General features: G+C 39.7%; 2 protein-coding genes across 4 annotated transcripts in view; both read right to left on the bottom strand.

Moving 5' to 3' along the window:
* Positions 1–290: 290 nt before the first annotated feature.
* Positions 291–7,696, bottom strand: si:ch211-199g17.2. 3 transcript variants are annotated; one of them, XM_042506128.1, is made up of 12 exons: positions 7,544–7,696; positions 5,860–5,906; positions 5,694–5,771; positions 5,465–5,607; positions 5,260–5,382; positions 5,107–5,164; positions 4,702–4,938; positions 3,330–3,466; positions 3,089–3,205; positions 2,901–2,958; positions 2,442–2,507; positions 291–2,306 (listed from the first exon to the last, which is right to left on the bottom strand). In XM_042506128.1, exons 2-12 carry the CDS (start codon positions 5,882–5,884, stop codon positions 967–969), a joined length of 2,382 nt encoding a protein of 793 aa, XP_042362062.1. In that variant the 5' UTR covers positions 5,885–5,906; positions 7,544–7,696; the 3' UTR covers positions 291–966. The 3 variants fall into 3 exon arrangements, with proteins under 3 accessions (XP_042362062.1, XP_042362063.1, XP_042362064.1); XM_042506130.1 differs by having other exon boundaries at positions 2,216–2,306; positions 2,442–2,526; XM_042506129.1 differs by lacking the exon at positions 2,442–2,507.
* An 8,740-nt stretch (positions 7,697–16,436) lies between these two features.
* The window catches only part of LOC121958183, a 37,123-nt gene continuing 35,355 nt past the window's right edge, over positions 16,437–18,204 (bottom strand). The window contains exons 38-41 of the mRNA XM_042507053.1: positions 17,853–17,975; positions 17,485–17,574; positions 17,196–17,378; positions 16,437–16,621 (exon numbers count right to left, since the gene is read on the bottom strand). Of these exons, the coding sequence (XP_042362987.1) occupies positions 16,575–16,621; positions 17,196–17,378; positions 17,485–17,574; positions 17,853–17,975 (443 nt within the window). The 3' untranslated portion in view covers positions 16,437–16,574. The remainder of the gene's footprint in view (positions 16,622–17,195; positions 17,379–17,484; positions 17,575–17,852; positions 17,976–18,204) is intronic.

Here is an 18,204-nt window from a genome sequence, read left to right as displayed (position 1 = left end):
GGTCTACACCTTCACTCACATGTATGCCAAATACAAAAAAAATCCACCATATTTTGTTTAGATTTTTTAAAATGCAAATTCAATTGTCAAACCACCTGCTAATGTAAACATACCACAAACATGCCATTACCCAGCCTCACATTACCAAAGGATGACAGATAAATCATGCATCATTTACCAAATTTTGTTTATAGCAACCCAGTGTTTGTATCAGTATCATTCTAATAAACACCATATTCAACATAAATATGCAGTCTTCAGTGGTGCACAAAATAAACAAAAATAGGTCATCCAAAAATCATACAACTAACCTCAGCGGGTCTTTATTCTGCAACAATTAGCAAAGCAGTACAACTGACCTTGTTTTATCATGGGCTTTTTTTCTAAAGTTTAGGAAAAAATCCAGGCAAGCACAAACTTAAATGTCACATTTAATACATTTTAAAGTAAATTAATCTTTGGAGTTATTCAGGCACAGCTTGTACAAAACATATGCAGTCGCATTTGGCATAATGCTCCAAAGGAAATAAAAAAATGTAGCTATTACTGGAATTTAAACATTTATTGAAAGCTACAAACCAAAACCTCAAGGTGATATGACGACTTAATAAACTTAAATACTTTCTCTATGCTGCTCTGAACATCACTATTTATGAAACACTGAAAAAAGCTGCAATTCAAACTTTGATGCTTCATATAGCCGAGCGAGTTTCTCACCCTTACTTGGTTAGGATGTATGTAAAATCTAGAAATATATGAATAAATGCTGGCACTTTTCACTTGAAGTGATCTCATAATCGCCTGTGTTCTTGAGTCACTCTTATAATTCTCTGATCACAAAAACACCAGATTTGTTCATTTTAGAGGATTATAAAAAATGCCGCAGCACAATTAGAAACCAGGCTGCACCATCTGAGTGTGATGTCTTTAAATGGGGACACCAGTCCCTTCAGTAGAAATGTGGTCTCACTGAAGTGTGGTAATATATGTAGAATTAAAACTAGGATATGCAAACATAAATGGAGTTGTTCCATCTGAACGTCTTGAAATCATCGAGTCTGAAAAACCAGCAGCTCTGAAACTAAGATCAGAAGGGACACCATGACACAAAGCTTGCCCTGGTGTGATGAAAGCATTTGACTGGGACATACTACCATTATCACCACCACCATTGCTGGGTGGATGAAGAAAGTGCGGATCGGAGTTTGTCCAAGGTGCAATACTGTAATTGGGGTTGGACATGGCTCCTTGACTGACCTGGATGGTTTGATGGGCCGTAGTTTGTGTCTTGTAACTTTGTTGAGCTGCCTGGACGTGCCCATAGGTGAACTCCATGTATGTTTGCAATGGTCTCTGCTCAGTATCAAGAGCTTGTACTCTAGGCTCTGCTGCAACACTGTCACTGTGAGCATAGGAATCTTCTACGTGATGGTGCGTGTAGATCCTTGAAGGATCTGAATGAGCAGCCAAATCGGACACACCACGTTGCCCCACACTGCCTCCCTGGAGACTTGTATGATCTTGTGCCATGTACTGACTTTGGGGCTGTTGTTGATAATAATGTTGAGTGGCATACGATCTCATCTTGTTCTGTCTCTCTCCCCTTGACAGTCTTGAGTCAACTCTGCACTGTGAAGTTAAATAGCACCATGGCTCACTGCAACCTGCGTCATGTCCATAGTAAGAGTTATAAGACGGCCAGTCCTCAGTGTGGGACGCAGCAGGCGACAGCCACTCATTTTGTGTCTGTGTGCCTTCATTTTGCCGCTCTTTGTAAAACCTCTTACTTGGTCTTTCTTGAGAACCATGCTGTCTGTTGTGATAATTGTCCCCATAAACTGTTTGGTATTTTGTTCCCGACATGTCCCCTGACTGGTCAAAGTATTCATGGTGACTGAAATAACCATCCACCGCGTGATGCTGAGTGACTGTGACGTTTCTTTCTGGTTCCATGTACTGACCAGCATCTTCATCTCCACTATCTTGCTGAAGCTGTGAGGTGTGTTCAGCGTCGTTTACTGCAAAAAATCCAGTGTCATAGTCCAACTCGCAGTCCTCTAACGGGAACTCTGGCGGGGGAATGAGATCTGAGTGGAATGAAGGTGATGTCCCAGGGAGGCTGTCCCTGCTGACCGACGTCCTCTCCAGCAGCAGCGGTCCTTTGGTAAGAGGCAGGCTTACCTTGAACACAGTATTAGTCACTCCCTTCCATTTCCTCTTTGCGGGTTTCTTTTTAGCCTGTTGTGATGGCACCACAGCGCATTTCTCTGGCATGCCTTCAGTCGAAGTCTTGTTCACACTCGACCCTTAAAGAAAAAGTGTAAATTGGACACACAGAGCTTGAAAAACAACAGGAAATTCCGACAAAAAAACATAAATACTGAGTATTTCAACATAAGTTTTGGTCCCCTCCAAATGAAGTGTTGCTTCTGAAAGCAGACCTTTGACAGCTTTTTTCCACTTTTGGTTGTTAGTATGCATCCCTCCATCAAGCAGCATCTTTACACCTGGTAGAGAAAAAAAACACTACAGGGGTCCATGCACACATACATGAGTTTTTGCACTCAGAAATGCAATGGGTGACAGAATAATTAAGCAGTTAAAGCAGCATGTTAAAATGCTGGAACACTGAAGTGGTTAAATGCAGGTAAAATAAAGACTCAAAGAACATATAAAGAGAACAAAAAAATGTAGATAAAAAGGGCTGAATAAAACTATTGTAGATAATAAACGATATGTCAAACTAAGCCCTTTTGGGTCACAGAGGATAAACTAAGTGTTATACTCACATAACGAATCACTCGTCAAGAGCAGAGAGTTGGAGAGGTGCTAAAGAGGAGCTAAAGAGGTGAACGGTTTATGAACAAGAAAAGAGCGGATGGGCGTGCATCTGTACTTACACCAGTGGTAACTTTTGCTTGTCAGTAGGATACAGAGGGATTCTGGTGCATTTACCACCTGTGAACAGGGGATGTTTGAACATTTTGATGGACAAGCGAGTACAACTGAACTCTACACCTTTAACTGAAAGAACATGCGAGGTTAGCACAACCAAGTCAGGATGATGTGTACATCAAAGTAATGATACCTTTGGCTCTCCTCTGCCCTCTTCTCGTTCCACTTTCCTGGCGAGTGACTGGAGAAGCTGATAGTTTTCATTTATATCCGTCATCATTACCTCCACCTGCTCAGGATAAGTTTCCATCTACACACAGAGGTTTTTCAGTGAAAAGTTAAATCAAACATTTTCTCTACAGGCCTTTGGATGTATAAAGGTAAATGATTTTGGGCTCTTGTTCAGTTCAATTATTGATCCACAACAAACTGACCAAAAAGTTCACAAGATGGGAAGAGCTGGTTAGGTGATCAATGATGTCTTTTTTGTTGGATCTGATGCGGCAGCAGTGACACAGGAAACAGTGTGTGTGGCCGTCTTCACTTCTACATTCAACCATGCTGGTAAGACCTGTTGCAAGCACAAGCAGATTCTTTTAAAGCATTAGTCACAGCAATAGCCAGGAGTTAGATAAGATCAACACCACTTTCAGGACTGTACAGTAAATATGCAGCTACAGCAGACGGTTAGCATAACACAAAGAATGGAAACTGAGTGAAACATGCAGCACGGCTCCAAATCCAGAGGTAACAAAATGCACCTATTAAAATCTCGAAATTAAAACTAAATAGCAAGTTATAGTTCATTGATGTGTTTCACCTGTACAAATATTGAAGCATAAAAACACCAATCTGCTATTTTACAGGTGATATGTGCCATACTAGTCCTTGGCTGAAAACAGTTTCCAGTCAGTCAAAAGCCCCTTTTACACTGCCAGTTAAAAGCATGATGTCATGCCGTTATTCCACCTCGCTGTTCTTTTTAAAAGGTGCAAGTGGAAGGTCTCGCCTATAACAGAGGCAGTACCACTGCTGAACTGCCATCTGTGTAAAAGGGACAGCGGGCAGGATGGGACCATGGACAGAACGGATGTGATGTTTTTGTCGACATCTCCTGTGTGTCCACCACTGGGAGATTTAAAGAGCAGCGTAAAGCAGTCAGCTGCTAACTCAAAGAAGAACAGCAACTAAAAATGTTCACAAAATCGAGGACACAACGAGGCCCTGCTGCTCCTTCCCCTGCAAGCAGACGACAAGATCTGTCATCATATAAGAGGGACAGTAAAATATTGTTTTTGCCATTTTACACCATTATTTTTGTTTAGAAAGCCTGCCGACACATATTATACGTCACATTAGAGGCCAGAGCTGTGGTGTTACACATCACATCCATCACGTCGGCATGCTGTACACACGGGGGCGGCATAATACCACCTTTGTTTGGTTCTGTATAAAAAAGCAAAGATGCCATAATGACAGGACATCATATCAGCCGTAGATGGAGACTCCAGGACGGGTCTTGTCCCAGTCAAATAATCTAATCTACATATTTGCCAAACAAACATTTATCTTCTTATCAAGAATGTGAATAAGCACATTTCCCAAAATGTTGAACTACTCAAAACAATACATACTCATAATAAATGCTCTTATCTGTGAAATTCTCACCAGAAGATCCACTGTGATTACTGATGTACACCATTTATTTTTAGCTGTGGTGCAAATAACAAAAAATCTCATCTTCTAATTAGCATCAGTGCATTACAACAATCAATATGTGCACAAATGTCCTACAATCCCACTCACCAATAAGAGGCGTGGTTCCTGTGTAGCCATCAAAAAGGTTGTTGCCGTGCTCTGATAGTGCAGAGGGTTCGGGGGATGCGCTCTTTAACCAGTCTTCCGGCTTGGTAAAAGTAACACTTTGGTCTGTCTCTGCTGAGGTCTTGAGGTTGTCCATGTTCTGGGAAAGCAATACAATCCTCTGCGATTGGATGGGACGTTCACCCTGCCCATCTCTTAAGAGAGTTATCAGAGTGACTGCTGTGGTGTTCAAAAGAGAAAGAGACTGATATAGATTTTAAAAGGACATGTACATATGTAGACAATGCCAAAAAAGACAATGGAAATTAAAGGACAGAAGGTGGGATTGGAGGGATGGAGAGGGGTTAAGAACCAATGTTCTAGGGAAAAAAGTGAATAGTCACTGACCGTCATTCTCACTGTGTGTTGCCATCTTCTGGTATACAGCGTTTTCAACCTCTAACCACTTAACATGAAGGTGCAAAAAAATTTGAGTACTCATATACAAAACACTCACTCACTTTGCCACTAGAAACGACAAACACAGTCAAAATAACGTACCTGCACATCTCCAGGTCCTTCCTTCCTCTCAAGTATCTTGGCCATCTCCATCAGTGGCCATGCCAGCTTAGACAGGTCAGACTTTTCCTTCCATTCACGCACTAAGTGCGGGTGCCATGCTTTCTGTCAAGCAAAACAACATGTTAATAAGCTCCAATCCAAGGCAGCACTTAAATTTGCCATCATGACTTTTTCTACTACTCACAATGTAGTTGTATCTGTGGAGACTTCCCATAATGTGGTTCCGCATGTCAGCTTTACTTTTTCGACACACACATACCTCACACAGGTACAATACATCTCTGTTGTCTGTACCTGCCTTCACACATTCTATAATACTGCCCAGGCCTGAATGTACATAAAATGACAAATTATTTCAATATGCACATGACACACACATAATGTACAAACAATGGGGATTTGTTACTACAGACCAATGATGGGTTGTAGTCTGTTCTTGTTGTTCAGATACACCTTCAGAGAATCAAACAGCTGGCTCTTTGTAGAAACTCCTACAAAAAAGAAAAGGCATCAGGCACATATAATTACAGAAAAATGGTGTAAGCATGGTGGCCTACGTGCAAAGTGTAAATGACATACCTTTTTGTGCTTCAACTGGCTGCATGCTGCAGTTGTAGAATCTCCGCCTGCATATAATGAAGTTGAGCTTACAATTATTATTAAAAGTTAAATCCTAGTTTTCAGATAAAGCAGGAATATATAACACTTCCTGAAACATGATTGCCCACCATGATTATAAACTTACCAACTTTATCAGTCTCCATGTAGAAGCAATACTCACTTATTGGAATACTTCACCCATAATCTGATTATTTGTATATCAATACGTCATGCTGTGTCACCTTGAAAAACTGTCTCTCATGCCTCCATGAAAAAATTGCAAACATACTGATTTATTGATCCATTCGGATCTATGTTTATCAACAGCAAAACTACACCAAAACATCCGTTTTACCACACATGCAGTAAAATCAGATTTATCCAGTCATGTGCTCAGCACATTCCAAACGCATTCAATCACAAACTGCACCTATTTTTTGCACTTTCATATTGATGAACACCTCAGGCTGTTCATCATCTGTTCTGCAGATGTGATGTTTTCATTATCTGTTAGTACTACACTAAAAGAGATGTATTTATAGATTTGCCAATTTCATGCCAAAGTCAGAGTTTAAAATAATGGTACAAATAAAAGTCTGTTTTTTCATAGTAATGTCTGCAAAATAAAGGAACATTTTGGAGATGTTGTTATAGGTTATTATGCAATGGTTTTGCTGGTTCAGCCCAAATGAGATCAGAGTGGGCTGGATGTGACACATGGACTAACATTAGTTTGACGTCTCTGCTGTGAAATGTGGCTCTTTATTAAAGTAACCACCAGATGGCGCTGCAATATCACCACAATTTAGACGGCAGAGTCGCCTCTCAATGAGGACGTGAAAGTGTAGAAGTTTTTACAATTTAAGACACGAACTCAGACACAATGGCAGTCATCTGAGTATTTAGATATTATTGTGGCTTTCGGGTATTGTTGCCTTGTCACATAATTAAGGCTAACGTTACATTAGATGCTCCCACTCAGGTAATTTATTAAAGGATGCAGATAGTACATTTGTACCGTGAATCACGCAGATCGCTCTCCGTATGTGTTATCCTTCTCTGATTAAACTCATTACTGTATTAGCTTTAGCTGGCTGATCTCTCATTTACGCGGTAACACGCGGGGCTGTTGATGTACAGTATGCCGCCGTTAACGGTTACACTCACGATCCATCAATGAAGAGTGTAACGTTGTTTAAACCAACGTTAACTTACTGGTTTGCTACCGTCGAATAGGCAGGGTGTTGACTCATGGTGTAAATGAGTTAGTTAACAACACTGGACTATGAGCTAGCTAACTTAGCTAACCATGTGTTTCGCCGTCGAACTGAAAAAGTAACTTCATCAGCCGATTAACGGTAAACAGTCTTTAAACAGCCGTTACTGTCCGTTAGTGTAATACAACGTCAATGCGGTTTGTTAAAATGTCAGCAACAACTGCGCTAGTTATAACTTTTAATCGTGAAGTTGCCTAACTATCATTTTAATGTGGTCGACTGTGGCAACAATTCACTAACGTCGCATGTCCTGTCAGAAACAGTGACGTTAATTCACTTAACAGGTTACGTATAATGATTTAATCTCATGTAAGCCACCGAAACTACCATGCTTGGGCTCGACGTGCCATCAAAACAGTTTGTTTGTTTGAAGATTATTAACTCACCGTTAAAATGTATCGGTTGTTATGTTGCGACGTTCACGTCACCGAAGTCTGACATCAGTAAAGTACGTTTACCGACAAAGTGGATAAAGTTGATCAACTGTTTGCTCTCGGGCTGTATCTGACCCGAGGAAGTTCAGTCTCTTCTGCGTCCAATCAAATCATCAAGGCCTGCTTATCTGTGAACGTGTGCGTGCGTGCGTGCGTGTGCGTGCGTGTGCGCGCCGATTCAGTGCAAATGTCATAGTATAAAATACAGTTACAAATAAAAACACTGCATTCATGAATTTTACTTAATTTCAGACGCTCAAAGTGAAAATAATGTTTTTTTTATGCACTGGTCAATTTTGGGATTTTGGTCTATTGTGTTTCCATAACTTGTCTTCTTTCAGATTAGTGGATAGAAAACGTCCAAAATGGCCTAAACATTTAGGTATCTATTTTGGCTCAGATTTGTGATATGGAAATTAATGCAAAAAGAGGATATTTAATTACATAATGCACCATTTGTATATTTAAACATACAATTTCAGAACACTTTTAATGCAAAATAAATAAGAATTGTCTTAAAGTAACTAATAAATTGGGGAAGTTTCAGTGTGATATCTGTTTGTTTTTGTTTTTTGTCTAAACATGTATGGAGTTTGACAATACAGATGTTGTTAGTATGATTTTGTATCTCTGTGTCAACCTAGTATACAATCTTTATTTCTGTAAGTTGAGTTCAGACTTATGGTCATAATAAAGCGGACAGGGGGTCTCATGCTGATCTACACTTGCATGCTGGGAAAGGCGCCAGCGTGTCTCATTCAGGAATTTGAACATCAAATAAACAGGAGCTTTTGTTATGCTGCTGCTGTGCTGCTTTGCTTTCATTACACATCTAATACTAACAAAACACAATGCCAATTTGACATTTTTCAGAAGTAATCTTATTAGATTTTGACTATTAGTTTAGATTAGATAACATTATCCAGTTTTGGTTTGGGATCTTTATCTAACCTTTAGTATGTGTTGTTTAGAACTTTTAGAATTATTGGGATACTAATGATTTGAAAAATAAATTAAAAAATAAATAAAAATCCTGGTCCCCGCTGAAGTGTGGATTTAGGTTGAAATTCAAAAACAAAATTAAATGAAATTTCTAAATTGGTCTATTACATAAATACATGTATTTCTATCCAACACTTGGATAGAACACAATACCAAAAAATTACTTCATTTTCATTTATCACATTTTATGAATCAAAATGACACAGTCAAAGCGTTTTCTAACAATTGGATTCCCTATGCTGTTTTCTGTTTCTCCAAATAAAAACACTTAAGAGTAACCTCGCGCTGGCTGTTCTACCTGTCGTTCTTCACATAGTGTAGTGTTAAAGTGAAGATTGATAAGATTGTAAAGTAAAGTATTAATAGGTAAAGGTTGTGGAAAAAAGATCAAATTAAACCAAGTTGCATTAGAAAAGACAAAATGCATGACTAAGGGGTCACGAGTTAATGGTGTTGAGAGAGAGATGAAGGGCTCAGCCATGGAGAGTTCCTGAGACACCAGCTAATACTTGACACGATTACAATCAAAGCCAAGAGATGAGAGTATGGTCCCCAGAGAAAGGTGCAGACACCCCGCAGCCCCCGAAAGAGTATAAAAATAAGCATTATGTTTTGGAAGTGTTAGTCAGTCTGATCCCAGGATTGGATCGACTTTGTTGTTTTGTTGCTGAAGACTGCAAAAAACTCCCTTTTGCAACTGGCTTTGCTTATCTCCAGTGATCTTTAACAGAAGTGACTTCACACCTGACCACTTCTGAAGAAGTTTGCAAGAATAGCTCAATTAGATCCAAGCTTGAGTTAATTTAGATAGTCATCTAAAGGGATTTTCCACAACAGTGGCCAATAGCCTGTGATGTGCACATACTTTGGATTGTATACATACCTTTAGAGTACTGCTATCTGGATTTGGTAATTTTTGAAAAGTTTGTTTCTGTATCAGGGTGATCCGGTCCTATGGTGCTCTGAAAAAATATTATATAAATGGATAGCAAAAGCAGGATTTCAAAATCATTTTGATCCAGAATAAATTTATTTTAACAACTGGGCCCAGATGTTGTATATAAGAAACCCAAATTTTGTGATGTCAAGGCACCATCTTCCTTTCACATGCAGACTGAGTGTGCCATTAGCAGAGCCACTGACCATATAAAGAGCAGGATAAAATTTGAGTTAACATCACTTCAACAACCACTGTGTGTCACAAACTATTCTACCAATATAATACAATGTACAGTTTATTCAGGATGGTTTTGTTTTTGATATTATAGAGTCATTAATAGGAGTTTTAAAGGACATACAGGGGGAGAAACACATCTCTGAAGCACCAGCTAAAGTAGTTTGGTTTCTTTTATGGGAAGAAGAACAATAATAAACAATAATACCAATAATAATAATAGTCTCCTCGGTAACTAACAACCCCTTGTTTGGCTCAGACTTGACCGTTTTTACCTTTCCCAGAGACTAGACGGCTGCCTTTGGTAGCAGCTGTTTAGTTTCAGTTTACATTTATTGCTGAACAAACAGATCACTGTCAGACACACATTCCAACAGCACTCTTCTTGTTACTTTATGGTACTCTGGAGCAACGGTTCACTTAGCTGAGGTCACACAAGGTTCAACCATAGTGAAAATAATACCTGATCAAACATGCAGTAAATATGACCAAAAATCATACAATATGGATCATGTCATAAAGATAGTCGAACATGATGATGTGTTATTGTCAGTGTCAAAGTAGAAATCTAACTGCATTTTGCAATAGCTTGCTTGTGGTTTAACTACATTCATACTTACATAGGAATTCATGTCTTAAATTTCTTTTTGGTTTGTTTTTAACATCTTCTGTAGTTAACTATTGCAAATACAACTAAGTGCAATAAAAGGAAATTATTGATTTTTTAATTTGTGCTAGGTTCGACACTGCCTGTGAAATATTTAGCTCATGTTTTGTACCCTAAATTTGTAAAACTTAACTTCAATATATTAGGTGTCATTATTTATTAAGGTACATTTTAATAAGTTGTTGTTTAAGAAGTTACCTGAGTAATCCTGCTTGGTTTCATACTCACACCTGGACTCTGATTTCAGAGGAAATGTATCTGACTGATGGACACTGCGTACAGAACCAAAGCTGACCATCATTAAGACTTGAAACCGTTGTTTAATGAACATATATATAAACAGCATTGCTTCTGAAAATAACTCAAAAAAGGTGAGATTCTCCATACAGTTGCATTTTTTATTATAGATAAGTTTATGATATCTGGAGAATGGGGGGAAACGTACAGATTGCACACCTACTCCATGCCATGAAGGTCTTTATTAAAATTATGTGTGCAGGTGTTACGTTTGTTCCTTGTGTACGCTGTTTTTTGATAGCCTTGCACCTACATGATGTGTTTAACTACCTTCTCTCAGAACACGACCTACAGTTTGTGTTTTTAATAGTTCTGGGACCAGAAGATATCTGTTTGTTTTAACTACAGAATGTCACAAAAAGAGACACTGATGATGCATCGGTGCAGACAGTAGTTGTTGTCTATGTGGAACATTAAAAAATGTTGACGTCAGTTGTTTGTTTAAATGTATGTAAGTGCAGGTCTAATTCTGATATCCAGCCAGTTTATTTGCTGTCTGCAGACAGGCTGGGACTCTGGATTTTTTGTGTCATAACTAAAGTTTGTACAGAGGGAATCTTCTGTGTTCAGTTGTAATTTTTTTACCTCATTAACTGCACCCTTCAGGAGCTTTTAATCATAGAAAGATCACAGAGTGCTGATATCTGTGGGAGCAGGAGCTCTGTTTCTGTGAAACAGCTGCCTGTTCTTGGACTTGTTTTATTCAAATAAAGAAGCATTTTCAGATTTACCACAGATTTCTCACAGACGTCTGACCTTGATGCTTTTTCATGCATGACTTTTAAGCTCCGGCAAATACCACAGGTGGTGGGGGATAGTCAAAGCTCGTCAGCCTGACCTTGACACAAAACATGTCCAGGAAATTCTCCTTATCTTCTTCTACTCCCACCATTACTCCCAGGAACTGTGTGCAGATGCTTCAAATAAGAAAGCTCTGTTTTCTAGAAATATCAACCAAAAAAAAAAAAGACATCATCAGACATCATCATCGTTTTGCACATTAAAAGTAAAACTAACACAAATTCATTAATTCTTAGAAGACTACATGTGAACAGTGAATACTTTAAATACTTTAAATTTCTGTGTAGTCTTCATAGTCCCTTGATTATATCCCATCCATTCCTTAAAAAAGACAATTTATGGGAAAAAAATAGAAATTTATTTCACAATCAACAGCAAATCTAAGATTTACAGGAATTTCATTAAAACGAACAAAACATGAATATATAAAAACTACAAAAATCACAGTAGGTGATCACTGGAAATCTTAAATTAGAAATGTTAAAAACTGAAACACACAACTTCATATGCTTTTTGAAAAGGATTCAGAACTACTGGCAAAATCCTGAACGTGTTGCCGACAGAAAATCCGTTGAGTGTTCTCATTTGGTACAGTGAGACATGTTTTCCTTTGAAGACATCAGTGTCGTGCTCAACATGCTGTACGGCATCTCACAAGAGAAAATCCCAAACGTAAGCCGCAAATATGAACTTCATTATGTATACTAGAAACAAACAGAACAATGGCAGAAACAACTTGCACGTGTTATTAACATGGTGTAGCAGTTGTTTCATGGAGAAGTGACCACAGAGGGAACTACGGTAAAAACCCTCTGCCGGACGCAAAACAGGAGTTTACAGATGCCTGAGACATGATCTCAGGACTGGCTGCAGCAGGAAAGTACAGGACTGGATTGTTGATGTAAACCTGAGAAGGGCTCTGTGTTATCATGTTGGTGCTGTTTAGAGTCGGAGCGATTCTGCTGGCGTTGTATTGGTTAACGTCGATCAACATTTGCGAATGGTCGGCTGGAATCATGAATGGAACGACGCCTACGTAAACAGCCTCACTGGTCATGTTGCCATTTTCTGCAGCGGGGGCTCCTGTCCATGAGGAGTACTGCTCCTGTAATAGCATTTGCTGCCGCTGCATCCCGAGCCTCGCCCAGTCTGGTAGTGATGGAGCTGCTACACTGAAGTGGCTGGCTTCCTGCTGTGGGTAAATCTGGCTTTGGTACAACTCTCTGGAAGCGTGACCTTCACATTGGTATGAACTCCCAGAGTATGCAGGAGGGTTGTTTGGTGTTGTGTAATTTCCAACAGCCTCAGAGGAAAAATAGCCTGACTGTCGATTAGTGGTGTGAGCCTTTTGGCTGTACCGACCATATCCTCCTGAAGCGCCAGCGGGGTTTACTGATGCAACTGTGGCGAAACTGTGAGCGACCTGATTGTCCCTGTTAGCCTTAGTCTGCTTCTGTCGTTTAAAGCCATCTACAAACCGCTGCTTTTGGGTGTTTGGCCTGACAGTAACAATGGGGTTAATGGGCAACTGAGAGACCCCACTGCTAGAAGTCTCTGTACCATCTCGTGGCATCTGACTTGAATAATTGCTGGTGACTGCAGACCTCCTCTTTCTTAAAAGAGCCTTTAATTCTTCAACCATTTTAGGGTCTGGTGTGTCTTGTGCATCAGGTCCTGTGTTTTTGTGCCAAACAGACATGAGTGTAGAGGTTGCAGCAGGGTTCACAGAAACGGACTCAGTGACTGATTCAGGGCTGGGCTGGGTGATAGGCGGCTGCTCACTGCCCAGTCTGCTTGAGGCTGGAAAAGGATCCTCCAGTTGGGGGTTACTGGTACAAGATCTGTGCAGTGTTTCAATTGACTCAACAGCTTGTCTTTTTCTGGCTGGAGGGCAATTATCACTGGGAGACCCTGATGGGGGCTGACTGGTTTTAAGACCAGTAATGGAGTAAGACGAGGATTCTGAGTGTTCCTCTGCCAGTTTCTCTTGCACCTCTGGGACAGGCCTCTGGAGCTGAGGGACTGGGGCTCTGGGTTCTGGTTGCTCTTGGGGACTGAGTGATGTGCCAGCACCAGGGACAGGAGAGACAACAGAGTCAGCGTTTGAGGAGACACAGTTCATATCCAGAGGACTAAGGACTGTTCTTTGTTTGACCCCATCCACATCGCCAACCGTCTCTTCCATATGTTCCTCTGTTTTTTGTCTTGCTCCTAAGAGAGACAGTGGAGAAGTTATGAGAGGACAGCCTCGGCTTAAAGTCATTACAGCTTATACTGTGTTCACGCTACGACGTGCAGCCGTGACCAGCTATGTGCACCATCACCGTGTCGCTGTTGGAGTGTTACCATAACGCTTGTTAACACAGTTATGTCGTCACTGGCTTCTGTGCGTCTGTTACTTGCCACAAAGCACCTCGACTGAACAACATCTGAATTTGTAACATTTGGTCAATAAAATATCTTTTTTTTACGAATGTCTCAGCCCCATTTTAACATCACAGTTTGCCATCCCATTACATCCCAGTGTGCACCGCAAGGCAAATAAAGCTAGCATAGCATAAGCTAACACATACCACCGCTAAAAACTAAAACATCGCACTGAAAAAGTCGAGCCAGCTCAACTTTGATTTGTAGTGCATCACGCATATTGTTATTCGGCTGTTTAATATTTTCCATTTACTTAAATTGCCATGCATGAGAGAGAAAACAGCCTAAAGTTGTGTTGAAGGCCGCTGTTACAGTCTGTGATGGTTGTTTCAGTCTAAGTGTTTTAGAAAAAATACTGATTCTCCAGTTCAGGAAAATGGCTACTTTGATATACAATAAACTTTTTCTGAATTAAGATTAGAAAAACACAAATTCGAAGATTCTGTTATTTTGTTACTCACAAGAGCTGATCGCAACCTGTGGGGAAAAAAAAAAAGAATCGATTATTTCCCCCACCCCTAACTGTAAATGATATGATCAACTGTACCATTGTCACTTCTTTGGTCCGTCTCGAGTGCTCGTACTGGCTGCTTCTCCTTGGGAAGAGATTCGTCTGGACTCTGCTGTGCTATAGGCTGCTGGTCTGTCAACAGAAACCAAAACTCAGCTTATCCCTGTTGTGTCTAACTTACTTACTTCAATTTAGCTGTACAAATGAACGAGAAACAATAGCTCCTGTAACTGGGCTGACGGGACTCACCCGTTCCTTGTGGCGTGTAGATGGGTGGACAGGAGACACTCAGGTTCTTTGCTTTCTCAATGTTTTGCACCATTTCTAAAGCTATAAAAAGCAAATAGAAAAGTTGACACTTAATAGGGTATACTCCCATGGACCATACACTAGACTTTGCAAATTAAGCTTATCGTTACCTTCACTGAATGGAGCTTTTGAAACACGTTCATAATACTCTGGTCTCACGAGTACAACCTTTGTGGAAGAAGAAACAAACAGGGCTACAATTACCATAATGGCTGAGTATTTCCACTGTACCATGTAACACAAGGGCTACTGGAATGTGCATGAAAAACGAGGTTTGTTAGTGTTCATGGCATGACCTGAAAATTAGTAAGAAACAAACTGACAAAAAAAGAAAAAAGCAACGTGTTTAAAAATTACAGTAATTTTGTAACATCATTTAAAATTTGTAATAATGATCTCTAGAATATTGTTTTTACCAAGCTTTATTTTTTTAGCCAAGCCTGTCTAGCTTTTTGAAAAATAATTTCCTAAATCCATTGATTTCATTGCCTTTTTTTCCATGTCTTTGAATGAGATCACACCAATCTGAAAGGCATCTGAAAGCAGCAGAGAAAGAGTGATGTTGCTCCAGATTTTAAGAGATAAATGTATTTCACATACACAGCTGTGTGCACGTGTCTAAAGCTCGTCTTGTGTCAGATGATGATGCTAAATATCGTCTAGTGACACAAAATAAAAATCATGCACTTGAGCGCGCAGAGGAAACACTGAACACTGTAAGAGATTTTTCTTTCTATTTGTCATAGAGGAATTGCAAAATTGCCACAAACACTTGTTCACCATAAATGACAATTTCTTTCACTGACAATTAAAAAGACAAGAGATATGTGCAAATACTATGCAAATACATAGACCTAACAGGTTACCTGTGCGTCCATCTTTTTGTGACTCTCCTGTGATACAAGCATCTCGGCAACGCCCTTTAAAATATCCTCTTTCTTTGATTCCGACACATTCTCATCTGACATGAAGTACAGAAACTTATTGTACTTCCTCTGCTGCAAAACATACATCATGTTAGATTAAAAAAAATGATGGGAGCAAAGCCTCAATACTTTTGTTGTTTAAAGGTTTTTGATGAATTACTGAGACAACACTCACCATGTGGTTTAAGCGGTGCTTCTTACTGACCATGTGTGCACAGATGTCATTGTAGGAGAGTGTCACGCCGCAGCTCTCACACAGGTAAAAAGAATGCATGGATATCCCTCGACACTCCCACACAGATCCCAGACCTGATGACGACATGCCATCATTAAAATATTGCGAAATTTTGTGAAATGACATGAACAGAGTGAGGAGGCTTTGCTGTGTATGAATAGACACACCCACCTAGGATTTGTCTACGGTCATATCCTTTCACCTTCAAGTAGTATGTGGACAAATTACTGCAGCCAGGAATGATTTCTCCTGTGGCAACCATAAAAAATAACAAATCAGTATGTTAAATTACAACAAACACTGACTCACAAATGCTTTACACCTACCTATTTGGGGGGCTTGTGATTGTTTTGGCACATGTTCTGCTTGTGTTAGGCTGGGTTTTGGTTGGTTCTGCTGTTCTGTGTTGACTGTAGCAGCAGAGGAGGGCGGGGCCGGATCAGGGTCTGTTACAGGTGATGGTGTTTTCTGAAAGCTTTCGAGCACTTTCTGTGTGTTCTTAAACCTTGGATCCCTGCTCTCCCGCTGTTGTCTTTTCTCGAGAGTCTCTTGGCATGTTGAAGGGGTTTGGGTAAATCTGCCTGCGAAGTCAGTGGCAGAAGGTTGCACATCATGATCCTGAGATTTCTCCACTTCAGCCGGCTGGGAGGTAGAGACGAGAGAGGTGGTGGATTCCTGTAACTGAACAACATAACAATAGCACAATTACAATGTAAGACAGTGTAAAAATAATAAATAATAATAATAATAATAATACATTTTATTGATGAAGCACTTTTAAAGGAACTCAAAGACACTGTACAAAGGATAATGCAGCATATATATATATATATATATATATATATATATATATATATATATATATATATATATATATACATAGCGGAATCTACAATCAGTTTATAAACAGTTAGTCTAGGTTAAAAACTAGTTTATGAAATGCTCTCTAACTTGAAATGATAGATTTTAATTTGACAAAAACTGGCTGCATTTTCTCATACATTAAAGTTCACTTACAGCTCTGGCCCTGCTGTTGCAGTACAGGAAAAAAAACATGAATGCATATTAAAATGAAGAACAAAACATTTAGACACTCACACAGCACAATCACGTCATTGAGCACTCAGAATAATGGCTCATCACCCACTCACTAAGACACGGACTTTCACGTTTATAGGGCCAGACTTACATTCTACAATCCACCCAAAAAAAACAGAGTAGCTTAATGATAGTGTATGACACACAACACAAATACCTGCTCTTCCTGCGTCTTTAGTTCTGAGATTTACAGTGGGCTCATTTTTCTTCAAGATCGAACATGAATGAAGCTGGTCTGAGATTCGATTGTCAGCTTCTGGCTCTGAACTCTTCACGCTCTGAGCTCTGTCCGACTGATCTATAGCGAGAGTTTCTTTCTCTGTTGAACTGGACTCAATTTCTGAAATAAGAACAGCAATAAATTACCAAGTGTGAATTTTACAACAACAGCTATCTCATGACACTGAGCCTGAAACAAAGCTTGTGTAAGTGTGTGGGGTTCTCACCTGGAATCTGGACCCAATGTGTCTGAAGCTCTTGTCTCTTCTCCTTCTCTGATTGGTTATCAGTAGAGTGACTTTCATTCTGTGGTATCCCTGAGACAAAATAGCAGTAAGTGGTACAATGCATTTGCATACGTGTGTGCCTCATTCATTAGGTCCTCCGCTAACATCACAAAGACACATCATGAGTTTCTCAACTTATCAAGAACAAAAACCCTGAAAGTATCTTAGCTGGGGCAACAACTAGTCCAAACTCAACAAAGATCATCTGAGGAATGTGAGTGCAAAATTCAGATGTATTCGCACATGGATGAAAAAAAACAGATACATTTCAAACTTAGATGGTGTTTAGAAAGAACAACTGAATCTACCATCATCGGGGCTCCAAACTTCACATGGGCTGATAGAGGGAACTTGCTGTCTCCAAACGTCTACAGAGGGTGACGAGACCTGCGAGGCTCTCTGTTTGAACATTTCTTCCAGTCTTACAAAAACTGAGAATACAGAGAGAGAAAATGAATTCAGACATGAGCACACAGTACATAATCCATTGTAATGAGAATGAATACAAATCTACAATGTAAGCAATCTTCCTGAAGAGTTGATTACTTATCATAACAACAGATATTATATATATGCGTAGGTTTAGCAAAACGAAATTGTCGCTGTATATTTCCCCATTAACAGTCGACGGTTAAGTGAGCACCCATCTACAGTAAGTAT

The sequence above is a fragment of the Plectropomus leopardus genome, chromosome 18 (genome assembly GCF_008729295.1).
Source record: "Plectropomus leopardus isolate mb chromosome 18, YSFRI_Pleo_2.0, whole genome shotgun sequence".
In the NCBI taxonomy this organism is placed as follows: Eukaryota; Metazoa; Chordata; class Actinopteri; order Perciformes; family Serranidae; genus Plectropomus; species Plectropomus leopardus.
Note: the sequence above shows the minus strand (reverse complement) of the source record. Positions and strands in the feature narration are given on the sequence as shown.